We start from the raw sequence: 14,786 nt of genomic DNA on the forward strand, positions 1-14,786 counted from the left end.
TGCGATACAGATGTAGGGTTTTAATTTGAGCCAGTTTGCTACAGCAGGAAAATAATCCTGCAGCATGACAAAATGTCAATTATTATGTGGATTATAATTAATGGATATTTTTGTAGGAGTTGATACATTTGATACAAGGGAAAATCAAGTCTGAAATGTAAAGGTGGAAATGACAAACATCAGAAGCCTTTTTAAATCTTAAATCTCGTGCCACAGGGTGATCACATTAAGATTCTACATCTGTACTTTAGAACATGACGCCAAACAGAAAAAAACTGTCATCTCCTTCACAAGCGCCACAGAACCAAATGATTTCAGATTTATCAGACTGTGCTTTTGGATATTTGTTTGGAAACTGTGTCAGTACTATATCCGCCTCTTAGACATTGAAGTTCCTCTAAGAACAGGAGGGGGGAAAGAAGGGTGAAAAACAGAGGAACTTTTCACAAACTGTCTGTGCAAGATAAAAAAACTATGTCTGCAAATACATGTCAAAAGGCATCACACCTTTGCATAGCACTGCAGGCATAAAGTGTCACTCCTTACATCTTCTCTGACAATAATGTAAATTTATACATCCACTGTATTTGATTTATCACCCTATTTTGATCTTTGATCAACTGTTGAATGTACCATTCAGGCGGGTGACTAACTCTGTCGATAACCTATCAAATCAACCTCACGCCTCCTCACCAGTAATGTGTTTGTCCTCAGTCTCAAGGAGTGTCCACAGATATCTCCCAGCAGGGATTTGGACAGGCACATCAAACCAGGAGTTGATTGACAAAATAGACAGGTGGTATTTCTGTCTGAGGGAAGAAAATGATGTGGCTGTCAATACAAAGCCTCCAGAATCAAAACAGTGAATGTCATGACTTCTCCATCTAGAGAACTGGGATTCGTATATGTTTGTGTTTTGAAAAGCACGACTCAAAGGACTGGTTTTAGTTTTTGTGTGTAAATGTGGGATATTGACTTTCTATTTACATGTTGCCAAGACACCAAGAAAAAAAGGAAAATAATCAGTTAATCAAACCACTGGGTACTGTATACTGACTTTCAGTGCTTTTGATCATTTGTGCCAAAACTTTATACATTATTATAACTTTTTGCGTGCCCTATATCCGGGATTGATTTAGATCATGAGTTCATTATTCAGGGGTACATTCATTCTCTTTAACTTTTTGTCATTGCAATTAAACCTTTTGCAGGAGCGGAACATATTTTCTGAGAACATTTTTTGGTTTCCTGAAACCCAGCAGAACAGAAACAGCTCATGTCAAGACATGAATGACTGTCAATGAGCCAAGCATGAACCACCCTAGAATGTAACAAAAAGCATTATGTATACATAGACATTTCCCTCTGGTCCTGTAATGGACTATAATCTACCATCTTTATGATAGATTTGTTTCCAAGATCACTTGGCACACTCAGACTCTCATCTCACATACCTCAAATAATAACCCATAATGCACTGGCAGAGAACAAACCTTGTGTAAACACCAAAAGCCATTTCCAATAAAAGTTAGAATGCACCTGTCCATCAATGTCTAGCTTTTTCATTACCATTCAAGATATTGGAGCCATGGAAAGGCATTTCCCCTTCAAGTCAATGTTCTGTGATTGAGTGGACCGGTGGCCATATTAAGTGGACCAATAACCCACACGATGACTGCTTCCGTCTATCCAGTCAAATTGAAATGGTCTGAGGAGCTTTGTCCATTCTAGTAATTCTCTTTCTACACTGCAGTGCACAAAATGTGGTGAGTAGTTAATTCAATGAGAAAGACAATAGTTTAACAGTTTTGAACAAATTCATTTCTTTAAATTTAAAAGAGACGCAAAAGCGAGTGAGAGAGAACGAGAGCTAGCTATATTTTGTTGTATTTTTTTCCACTTTCACTTACAGTAGCTAGGGAATGCAGCAAGCTAGTTTAGCCTACTCAAACACCCAGCCCAAACAGAGAGGGATGCTATGTTAGCTAGCTGGCTATGGCTATCCAAGTCTGGAACTCTTCCAAGTCAAGGTAAGCTTTTGGTTTTATTAATTAATTGCCTGTAGGTGTAACTGCTAAACTGCTTGCTGACTGCATGATTGTAGTGAGTTTACTAATGCGTTAGTTATAGTAGCTATGTTGACTATGGTGTTAGTTAATATGGTGACAACCATGTAGGCTGTGTGTAGCGGTTATGATATGAAGGTTTGGCTTGGGAAGGTTTTTCCCATGGTCACAGACAGCTGATGTGTTGTGCACTGAAGCACATAAGCGTAGGAAAAGGGGAGAGGAGGACAGTGCGTAGATGCGAGAAGGAAATATTCAATGAGCAAAATGATCATGCTGTTTGTATGGGGCTGCTATGAAAGTGAACTGTGTTTGCGTGTGATCAGGTGTGTATTCATTGTACCGATTCTATTGAAAAACGGAACAAAGCAGGGATATACAAACCTGCTTTTGATCATTGAAACTCTCGTTTGCAACTGTTGGACTAATGATTACACGCTAGATCAGCTAGATGCAGGCAAGAGTGTGCAAGGCAGTATTGAATGTGTCACTGTCTGTCACCTTGATTAAAAAGGTTTTTATCTCAACCTGTGTTGAAAACTTTAATTCATAGGCTAGGTTGTAGTAACCTCATGATGGGTATAGGAAAAATGTGAGTATCATGAAGTAGCCTAAGCCTGTTGATGTTACATTGAGCTGTGTGAATGGAATATGAATGACAGTCATCCCTCACTGACCGACACTGACTGCAGCTATATACTTAAGTGACTATGACTTAAGAAGATTGTTGAGTTCACTTCACCATGTTGATTTAATTGAATTAGTGTTTTTTATGAAGAGAGAAATTTTAAATAACTAAATTGATTTACATAAAAAAATGTAAGTATACCTTACTCAAAAAACAACATTTGTATTACTCATACAAAGGAAGTACTGCTAACTTCAGTTATTTAAGTTCCCTAACTGAATTTTTTTGGGGTAATCAGTTTCCCCAGAACTTATCCGGTTTTACAGTGTATGTTTGGAGCAATCCATTTAGGCCATGTAATGGTTCTAGGGGGAAAGAGCCCCCATCCCGGTGACCATGAGGACCTCCCATCGATCCCAGCCAGGATTAAGAATCCAGGGGTCAGCTCAGGAACATTGGCCATGTATGTTGATAGGGTAATAACTTATAAAACATTGCCATTGAGTTCCAGGTGACAGACAAAGCTCAGGTCTTGGACATTATAGGGGGGGGGGGGGGGGGGTGGACATCAGCAAGCTCAGTGCTAACCGTACCTGCTCTCCAAGAGTTGGTCTAAGAGAGGTCAGAGTTCACGGGTTGCCAAAAAAAGAGTGATGAGACGCATGATCTCAACATACATTTTTGTCTTAAGACCAGCCATAATGCTATTGTGGAAGACATGAGACAACAGTAACATTGATGTGATAAAGCAATGTCCAAACTCACTGGATACATGTTCCCGTACGGGCATATATTGTGTTGGATATGAATACTCTTGTTGACCCTTGTAATATACATAGTAACTATGGTTAATGATCATAATGTTGGATTAAATTGATTGATTGGTAAGGTGTATATATTACAATGGGGAGACAGAGCATTCAATCAGTATTACCCCTAGAAAGAGGGTTACCTTGAACAGAAACATCTGAGGGCAAGATACCTTCAGTTTCAAACCCCTGCATTGCCATTGCAGGACACTAGAGACATAACACACTGAACCAACTATGTTACACCTCACACCCCTTTGAGCTCCTCCTCACTGCACCAATTTGTCTGGGGTTGGAAGCCTGCCCTCTTGAGCTGGCAGAGCTAAAGCTTAGGCATTCTTTCGGGGAGCTAACATAAGACTTCAGGTCCAACGCAGGTTGCCAGATCAGCACACAATTGTAAATCGTTATGTTACAGGAAGACCTGGGGTTGCCAGATTGTGGACTAACCTGAGGGGGAGGCAGCCCACCGGCTCCAGGTGGGCAATCTGGCAACATGGTGGTCTTTTGAGGAGTGCTGCACTGGCAGTTAGGGGAAGGGTTGGCCATGCTCCAGTTTCCGTTGACGAAGATGTTGCTGATAGAGGGATCCACTGTGGGAGTGAACCACTTAGAATCATTCGGGACACATGGGAGATTTCTGGAGAAAAGGGGGAAAAACAACTATGATAATGATGATGAAACATGAGAATCCATTTGCTAAGCTTCATAGGAAACCAGCATAATTCAATAAAGAACACACCCGAATAGGAAAAATGGTACTTCGGCAGAGGAATTCTCAGCAGTTATCCTCAGAAAGACATGCCATTCTCATACAATACCTGTTTAGGTCAAGCTAAAAATAGATAATAAATCATGTTAACAACACAGCTACAGCATACAAGTCTCCTTATCTAAAACATGGAGGTAATGTAGCATGTTTCAATAAGCAGCTGAAGAATTAGGGAAGCAGAACAGCTTGATAAAGCATGTTGAACCTGATCAGGCTTGACAGAGAGGAGATAAAACAAGGCAAATCTACACAATACAAACATCATTCACCTCTGGGAACCCCAGAACAAATGAATATAAAATAAATGGTATATAAGTTAGAATGAAGCCGTGAATAATGTATTATGTTTATTCATGTCTTATACGATACATTCTAAATGCCTTCAGTCGTATGCAATTAATATTTGAAGAATCTTATTCCATGGTTGGATTAAATCAATGATTTACTTTACCGCATGGATTTTGTGTTAGAACATGTACGATTAAAACTGAACTTTGTCTCTCAAAGAATTATCCTCCATGAGATATTCAACTTCAGATTCAGTCAAAACACCCTTTTTATAAAAACATGCCAATGGGCCATATGTCGACCCAATTCCAAAGCAACCAGCCTCAGCTTTAGATTTGGTCAAAACAACATGTTTATTGACTTATTGAGGTGAACAATGTGCCAATGGGGGAGATGTTTGCCCAATTTCAAATCGACCCTTGGCCCCCACCAAAAATGCACTTGAGGAGATCTGAAGGAATGACAGACAAGAAAACAATGTGGGAACATTGACACCAAGAAAATCAGAAGGTATCCAATCCTTTCGAATGTTCAGGAGTCTTATGACTTAGGGATAGAAGCTGTTTAGAAGCCTCTTGTACTTCCTGGACAATGTAGCTATTGTAATGCTGTGCAAGAACATTTGAAACAGGAGAAACACTGCAAACAAAACAAATGTAGTAATAATCTGTGGATTGAGGGACAGGTGTGTTAAAATGGCCGCTGGTCATACTTACGGTATCGGGTTGTTGGCCATGCAGCGAGTCCCAAACCCAGGATTATTCACCAAAGAGTCCGCCACCCGAGCAACCTCGGTGTTATTTGGCGGTCCATCATTGCTGTAATGAAATTGGACCTTGTTAGCTAGACTCCAACACTATCCCTTACAGGCGGGTCTAGTTATCGACATAATCCAAGGTGATCGTCTAATCATTTAATTGCCCACCATCTTGGATTTACAAAACATCCCCAGTCCTCACAATAACAAACAGACTGTGCACGTATTCAGAGAATGTGGAAACAGAACATTTTGAAAGGTGCAAACTGCAATTTCTACATTCCTCCAACCACATCCTTTAGACTAATAGGAAACCAAGTGGTGCGGCTGCCATTGACTGAAAAACAAATTTAGCATTGTGGCTGAATGTTAGGCAGAAGTTCAGGCTCAAAGCACTTGGATCATGACCTGACCAACTGTTTATCCTGGTGGAACTTTGGGAGTTTCAATTACTGGACCAGATACTGTAACCGGGGGTGATCAAGCACGCTTTAGCATTGATTAGTTCACTGAGGGCATGGCCCACGGAATCAACAAAGATGAAGAGAATGGGTATAATGTATCCATCTCTAGATAGAGAAATTGGCCAAAAGGAAATGAGACCAACAGGAGTGTTTTTTTGTGCTTTTGGATTTAAAGTAGTGCATGATGCCCAGCTAACATGGAACCAGATTTAGTTTAATAAAGGATGACTGAAGAATCGTTGTATGGCCCTGGAATTTTGTTGAGAACATTACATTTCCAAATGAATACACACCACTGAGCACGCATGGGTGAGAAAAGCTCTTGGCATTCTGACTGAATAGAGCACATGTCAACATAACATAAACTCTGTGTGTGTGTGTGTGTGTGTGTGTGTGTGTGTGTGTGTGTGTGTGTGTGTGTGTGTGTGTGTGTGTGTGTGTGTGTGTGTGTGTGTGAGAGAGAGAGTGTGCACACGCCTGCATGCTTGCGTGTGTGAGTTTGTGTGTGTGTGCATCAGAGCACGCTATTGTATATATGTGCCTGGAAGAAAAACAGACCGCTACAATCAATGTATACACAATCTCTGCTCTTTGTCTCGAGTGTACCTTGGCGCTGTGAAAACAGCGTTTTATAAAGATCATGGCTAGGGTCCAGCTGTAGTCACTGCTGGCCAATGGGATTAATACAATGTTCATAGGCTCATTTATCTCTCATGAAGGTCAACCTATAATTTCCGCCACCATAAGCGAGGAGTCCAATCGAAGTGGCTGATTGTAAAAATGGATTTTGCTCAGCCATCTGTTTTAACATTAACAATAGCTGGGTCTGCTTCCCAAATGGCACCCTATTCCCGATATATTGTACTAGTTTTGACCAGGGCCTGTAGGGCACCGGTAAAAAGCAGTGCACATTAAAGGGAATAGGATGCCATTTGGGAAGCACACTTATTCAAAGTAACAAGACTATTGGGGGATCAAAACGAGCAGAGACACACTGGAACTAATCTTAGGTTGAATCTTAGATATATCTACAAAAAGGGAAAATCCTAGAGGTAATAGTCTATTTAGATACAATGCAGATCTGAGTGTTGAAATACTAATTTGGGAAATAAAATAGGCTTAATGTTCCCGGAAGGAAATGTGATGCGTTTCCTTGAGTGTAAAATAAAAATGGTTACTTCCTCAGCATTGTATGGATATTACATGTTATAGGTATGAAGTCCTAAGACAATTTTGTCAATGGGACAATTGTGTTTGAATCTAATAGTGTCATCAATGTATGACGATAACTATTCATATGAATTTAGTATCAGGACAACTTCTTTTTGAAACCAATCTTTTTAGCCTGCATTTGAATCTGTATTTTTTTTGCCACATTTCCCAGGCACGTTTGGTTGACATTGACTAATTGAGCTTGTATGAATTATGCATACCTTCTCTGTCTCAGCCTGGTATGGCTTTCCAGCTTAAGACTTCACAAAGGGAAGTGTCTTAAAATTATTCAGGGGAGAAGACAATATGCAGTAATTGACCACAGAGAATGTCAGAGAAGAGAAAGAACTTCAGCTTGCTAATGATGTGACACATAACCAGGCTAGATTCTGGTCGTTCTGATGAGTTCTGCATATTTAATGTGGCGTAACACTTGCAGTTAAAACTCACTGCCTTTAGTCTATCTTTGACGAAGAAGGTGAAGCTCGACCTGTGATTTCCATAGCAACATGCTAGAGCCTGATATTGTCTGTTTAAAAGCCCAGTGCAGTCCAAAATCTGTTTTTCCCATATTTTTTGTATCATATTGTAAAACACCTGATGAAACTAATATTGTAAAAGTGTGAACAAGTTTGATCAGTGTTATTCCTGATATTTGCTGGTTGAAAGTACAATCTAATCAGCAGGTTTGCATGGGGGCGTGTTTCGGCTGTCCATGTTGACATCACCATGTGGTTAATTGGTTTATAGATGCTAATAACAGCTCGTTTTCAGTTTTCAACTCCCCACTCAGACCACTCCCAGACACTCCTAAAAAAATTCTTCCTTTAAGATAAAAAGCAATTTTTTGCCCATTTTAATGGAACACTATTACAGCAACGTACTTAATTGTTACCCAGAAATGATTTGATATTGCTATAAAAATGGCTGCATTTGGCCTTTAAACTGTCCAATGGGATCAATCTATTACAATGCAATGATCTCACCTGGATAAAATAAGCAAACCTCAATAGAATATCAATGAGCGGGAGCAGGGAATCCAATAAGATTCATCGTCACTGCAGCGGTTGGATACATTATCGGCAACTCCATGAAATATTCAACATGTTTTTCACATTATTTCAACGTTTTTCGGGATGTATTTTGAAAGCAAACCCCGAAACGCAGAACAATAAGTTCTCAAAGAAAATGTACAGATGGTGAACTTTCACAGAAGACATCTGTGTTACTGTAAGTTTTACAACAGGCTTGTCGATATGTTATGTATAGAATGTATATGTTGTCCATAATAGGACACATATGGAATCAACACAAAAAAGTGTTAAACATTTCAAAATATATTTAATATTTGAGATTCTTCAAAGTAGCCACTCTTTGCCTTGATGACAGCTTTGCACACTCTTGGCATTCTCTCAACCAGCTTCACCTGGAATGCTTTTCCAACAGTCTCGAAGGAGTTTCCACATACAGTGGGGCAAAAAAGTATTTAGTCAGCCACCAATTGTGCAAGTTCTCCCACTTAAAAAGATGAGAGACATCTAGGTACACTTCAACTATGACAGACAAAATGAGAAAACAAAATCCAGAAATTTACATTGTAGGATTGTTAATGAATTTATTTGCAAATTATGGTGGAAAATAAGTATTTGGTCACCTACAAACAAGCAAGATTTCTGACTCTCACAGACCTGTAACTTCTTCTTTAAGAGGCTCCTCTGTCCTCCACTCGTTACCTGTATTAATGGCACCTGTTTGAACTTGTTATCAGTATAAAAGACACCTGTCCACGACCTCAAACAGTCACACTCCAAACTCCACTATGGCCAAGACCAAAGAGCTGTCAAAGGACACCAGAAACAAAATTGTAGACCTGCACCAGGCTGGGAAGACTGATTCTGCAATAGGTAAGCAGCTTGGTTTGAAGAAATCAACTGTGGGAGCAATTATTAGGAAATGGAAGACATACAAGACCACTGATAATCTCACTCGATCTGGGGCTCCACACAAGATCTCACCCCGTGGGGTGAAAATGATCACAAGAACGGTGAGCAAAAATCCCAGAACCACACGGGGGGACCTAGTGAATGACCTGCAGAGAGCTGGGACCAAAGTAACAAAGCCTACCATCAGTAACACACTACGCCGCCAGGGACTCAAATCCTGCAGTGCCAGACGTGTCCCCCTGCTTAAGCCAGTACATGTCCAGGCCCGTCTGAAGTTTGCTAGAGAGCATTTGGATGATCCAGAAGAAGATTGGGAGAATGTCATATGGTCAGATGAAACCAAAATAGATATTCTTGGTAAAAACTCAACTCGTTGTGTTTGGAGGACAAAGAATGCTGAGTTGCATCCAAAGAACACCATACCTACTGTGAAGCATGGGGGTGGAAACATTATGCTTTGGGGCTGTTTTTCTGCAAAGGGACCAGGACGACTGATCCGTGTACAGGAAAGAATGAATGAGGCCCTGTATCATGAGATTTTGAGTGAAAACCTCCTTCCATCAGCAAGGGTATTGAAGATGAAACATGGTTGGGTCTTTCAGCATGACAATGATCCCAAACACACCACCCGGGCAACAAAGGAGTGGCTTCGTAAGAAGCATTTCAAGGTCCTGGAGTGGCCCTAGCCAGTTTCCAGATCTCAACCCCATAGAAAATCTTTGGAGGGAGTTGAAAGTCCGTGTTGCCCAGCAACAGCCCCAAAACATCACTGCTCTAGAGGAGATCTGCATGGAGGAATGGGCCAAAATACCAGCAACAGTGTGTGAAAACCTTGTGAAGACTTACAGAAAACATTTGTCAACAAAGGGTATATAACAAAGTATTGAGATAAACTTTTGTTATTGACCAAATACTTATTTTCCACCATAATTTGCAAATAAATTCATAAAAAATCCTACAATGTGATTTTCTGGATTTTATTTTCCTGATTTTGTCTGTCATAGTTGAAGTGTACCTATGATGAAAATTACAGGCCTCTCTCATCTTTTTAAGTGGGAGAATTTGCACAATTGGTGGCTGACTAAATACTTTTTTTGCCCTACTGTATGCTGAGCACTTATTGGCTGCTTTTTTTTCATTCTGCGGTCAAACTCATCCCTAACCATCTCAATTGGGTTAAGGTCAGTGCTTCATGGTGGGAACAACACATGCGGAGCTCATCCGTTCACCTACTCTGCGTCACACAAAGACACGGCAGTTGGAAACCAGCAATTCAACCATGAAGGTCTGTTTCACGCAGTCTCCTAGGAACAGTTGATGTTGAGATGTGTCTGTTACTTGAACTCAGTGAAGCATTTATTTGGTCTGCAATTTCTGAGGCTGGTATCTCTAATAAACTTATCCTCTGCAGCAGAGGTAATTCTGGGTCTTCCTTTCCTGTGTTGGTCCTCATGATAGCCAGTTTCATCATAGCGCTTGATGGTTTTTGCGACTGCACTTGAAGAAACAAGTTCTTGAAATGTCCCGTATTGACTGACCTTCATATCTTCAAGTAATGATGGACTGTTGTTTCTCTTTGCTTATTTGAACTGTTCTTGCCATAATATGGACTTAGTTATTTTACCAAATAGGGCTATCTTCTGTATAGCACCTCTACCTTGTCAGAATACAACCGATGGGCTCAAACGGAAGAAATTACAGAAATATACTTTTATCAATGCACACGTGTTAATTGAAATGCATTCCAGGTGGCAACCTCATGAAGCTGGTTGAGAGAATGTCAAGAGTGTGCAAAGCTGTCATCAAGACAAAGGGTGGCTACTTTGAAGAATCTCAAATATAAAATATATTTTTTATTTGTTTCACACTTTTTTGGTTACTGCATGATTCTATATGTGCTATTTCATAGTTTTGATGTCTTCTCTATTATTCTAAAATGTAGAAAATAGTACAAATGAAGACAAACCCTTGAATGAGTAGGTGTGACCAAACTTTTGACTGGTACTCTATGTGCTGTACTACCTCAATTACCTCGTACCCCTGCACATTGACTCGGTACTGGTACCCCGTGTATATAGTCAAGTTATCGTTCCTCATTATGTATTTATTCCTCATGTTTTTTTCCTCATGTTTTTTTTAACCTTTATTTAACCAGGCAAGTCAGTTAAGAACAAATTCTTATTTTCAATGACGGCCTAGGAACCGTGGGTTAACTGCCTGTTCAGGGGCAGAACGACAGATTTTGTACCTTGTCAGCTCGGGGATTTGAACTTGCAACCTTTCGGTTACTAGTCCAATGCTCTAACCACTAGGCTACCCTGCCGCCCCCTGTTATTATTTTTCTATATTTTTCTCTCTGCATTGTTGGAAAGGACCAGTATGTGAGCATTTCACTGTTAGTTTACGAAGCATGTAACAAATAAATTGTGATTTGATGTTAGAAAAGAAAGTGCGTATGTCCCGTATGGCACCCTATTCCCTATGGAGTGCACTACTTTAGACCAGGACCTTTTCTGGTAAAAAAAGAAAGAAAGTAGTGCCTTATATTGTGAATAGGGTGCTATTTGGGGCACAGAGTAAGATTCATTATTTAGTATGCCATTGCAGACTCAACCATGGAAGGAAAGGACTAGCCAGGTACTAGACCTTTATGTGCTACAGACAACTTCTCTGACAATCAATGTCATGATGACATACAGTATGGGGTTGATATGACAGCGATAGTCAGAAGAGTTGGCTGAAGCATACACACTTAGAGACCAGACCTGGAATTAATGGAGTGCCTGATTTAGGGGAAAGTAATCAAAACAATTATTCCCTCCAAATATTGGAACTAGAAGCGATCTGCAGTATCAGCTACAGTATGTGGTTTCTGCATTCACATTAACAGTATGCTCTTTGTTCATAACAGTACAGTAGAACTACTTTACATATTTTAAGAATGATTTTATACCTGTCCCGGTCAGGTTACCCCGCTGCGTTCGTTACATTTATACATATTCAATACAAATATCAACATGTTCATCTGAGAGCATGACGTTTCAGTGGCTCACCTGTAGAATGTCGTTTGGGGCAGTCCATACATCCAAGGCTGCAACTCCAGGTTGGGGTACTCCGCAAAAGGCGGGACGATGACGGAGAAGATGAGAGACAGGCAGACGAAGACAGCAGGCAGAATCACCTGTGTGACATAGATATGATATCAGAATCAGCTGCAAATGGGCGCTTCTTTGCGCATTGCCTATTTTAGGTATCCTATCCTGTCAATACACTTTTGTGACACCGTCTCAACACGAGGCTGACACAATGCTTGCCATATGAGTTCATGACAATAACGGACTGTCCACATAACTCTGTAATGATACTAACAAAAGTTGGATATTTTCCATGTTAGGACAGTGTCATGGCTGGTCTGTCATTCATGTCATCATGTGACAGGCGCTACATGCAAGTCTTGCATACAGTGTACCGTTATAGTACAGTATGCTCTGTTATTAAGTTAATCTCATCTAATAGGGGGATATCTAAACTAATAGTGTGTGTTACGGCACCACTTTCACCAGCCAACCAAATGAACAGAGCATATTCCCCATAGAACTAGAGGAGGGATGTTTCATGTGTATGACCGAGGCTCCCTCAGCCTGCATCAGTATTATTGCACAATCCAATTAGTAAATGCTGGGAGTGATAATTTGTCTTTTCACTTGTCATGTGCTCTCACTCAGATTGGAAATGTGTACTGCACTGCACTGAATAAGCATCATTCAAATGAAGTACAGTGCATTCAGAAAGTTTTCAGACCCCTTGACTTTTTCCACATTTTGTTACGTTACATTGTTTGTTAAATTTTGTATTTTTTTTAAAGCTGTAACGTAACAAAATGTGAAAAAAGGGGTCTGAATACTTTCCGAATGCACTGTATTATTGCCACAAATCTATTAACAGTGCTTGCATGTGTGTATGTGTGTGCGTGTGGCGTGTGCGTCCGTGCCAGTGCCTGTGTGTGCCTGCTTGCGTAGTTGTGGAAGAGATGGGTGGGGAGAGTAATTCAAAATATCTACCGCTACAGTAGTTACATCATCCTACCCCCATCATCAGCCCCAACCCCCACCCGATCTCTGTTACACTCCACAATGATAGGGATGCAAGTAATAAGACATGAGACCAAAACCTTTTATTATGCTCACCGTGAACTTGTTATGGCTGCCATGCATGTGTAAGGAGTTTTATTAAACACTTTCAAACATCATCAATCGTCACCCACTTCTCTTTATTCTCTTTTCCACCATCGAAGCTCACTGCCACAATTTCCTCCCTTTCTCTCCCTCGTGGAAATGTTCCCTTTTCATTTCCGTTCTCGGAGCTGACTAAAAGTCAAAGACAGAATGCTCTTTAATCACTTGTACCGCTAGGTACTCCACTGAAGAGAGATGTTTGCTCAACTTGATTAATTGCATGCTGCAATTGCCGGAACCCGGAACCCATTCAAACAGTACAATACATTGGAAAAATGCTATGTAAATGAGTTCTATGTAAATGCAGGCACCGGAGAAGAAATAGTCCGCGTTTACTGAAAAGCGGCTTAATGAGACAATATGTAAGATGGAGGACAACAGAACACACACTCTGACTGTAATTGTGTGTGGCAGCTTGTAGTAGTTCTTCTGCAAACACCCCGCAAACAATGGAGAAAAGTCATTACGTTCACAATGTCAATGCACTCTATAGACTGAGTTTAGCAGCACACACTCAAGTTTGGTGAAACAACGAGTCTGATCTTTCTAAATGGGTACAATACAAACAACAAAACACAAATATTGTGTTTTGTGATTCACTGTAAAATGGCATTTCATTTGAGGGCAGACTGGCTTGTTGGCATAATACATTTGTTTTTGTGAATCAAAAAGTGCAAAGCTGTCATCAAGGCAAAGGATGGCTACTTTGAAGAATATCAACTATCAAATATATTTAGATTTTCTTAACACATTTTTGGTAACTACATGATTCCATATGTGTTATTTCATAGTTTTGATGTTTAAACTATCATCATACAATGTAGAAAATAGTAAAAATATAGAAATTAAGGAGTAGGTGTTCAAACTTTTGACTGGTACTGTACAGTATATGATATTCCTATAGTGTTCTATTTAATTCTATTCCATCAACAGTGATTTTGATAATCATCATAATCATGACACCTTGGTCTCAATCCAGACCGGTGTGGAATCAATGTAGAACAACGTAAGTAATATGTATTGCACTCTCCATATTATGTATCTGACCTGGGTTGTCAAGGTGATGCTACAGTATATACTGTACGATGGTGGCCATTAAAGGCTTAATTGACAGGAAATAACAATGACTCGCGATAATAAATTAGACTAATTCACAAGTGCTAATAACAGAGACTCACTGCAATACGCAGGCTAATTTGATGACTAATAAGAAGAAATTGATGAGACATTTCAGAACACCACAGAAAGCTACTTCAGGGGCCAAGTTTAAGGGTGTAACTTTGTTGCCATTGGTTACATATCTGAGAAGTCAAAGAGCAGCTCAGACCATCAATTAACTTTAATTATCCGAGTAAACCACAGGATAATAGCGAAACGGTAGAACAAAGAGACTGGAAGGTCAATGTCGTAAGAGTCTACAAAAACAAGACTGTCCTTTCATTTCCCTGTGAGTATGATGCCCTGACATTGACATGACATAATTCACATTTCAATGAAACTGTCCAAGTGATATGAGCTAAAAATTACAACATATGCTGAGTCATGGGTCTGGTTTCCCGCATTCAATGTTTTTTTTTTTTTTAAGACGATTGTTCCTCAAGTGCAATGTTAA

The 14,786-nt window shown here is 40.0% G+C and overlaps 1 protein-coding gene across 2 annotated transcripts in view; it reads right to left on the reverse strand.

Annotated features, from left to right (window-relative positions):
• The window catches only part of LOC109906504 (phospholipid-transporting ATPase ABCA1), a 226,621-nt gene that overhangs the window by 88,428 nt on the left and 123,407 nt on the right, over positions 1-14,786 (reverse strand). For both annotated transcript variants that reach the window (XM_031792012.1, XM_020504223.2), the window contains exons 30-32: positions 11,993-12,120; positions 5,280-5,381; positions 3,954-4,143 (exon numbers count right to left, since the gene is read on the reverse strand). In XM_031792012.1, the coding sequence (XP_031647872.1) occupies positions 3,954-4,143; positions 5,280-5,381; positions 11,993-12,120 (420 nt within the window). The remainder of the gene's footprint in view (positions 1-3,953; positions 4,144-5,279; positions 5,382-11,992; positions 12,121-14,786) is intronic.

Source organism: Oncorhynchus kisutch, linkage group LG16 (assembly GCF_002021735.2).
Source record: "Oncorhynchus kisutch isolate 150728-3 linkage group LG16, Okis_V2, whole genome shotgun sequence".
Taxonomy (NCBI): Eukaryota; Metazoa; Chordata; class Actinopteri; order Salmoniformes; family Salmonidae; genus Oncorhynchus; species Oncorhynchus kisutch.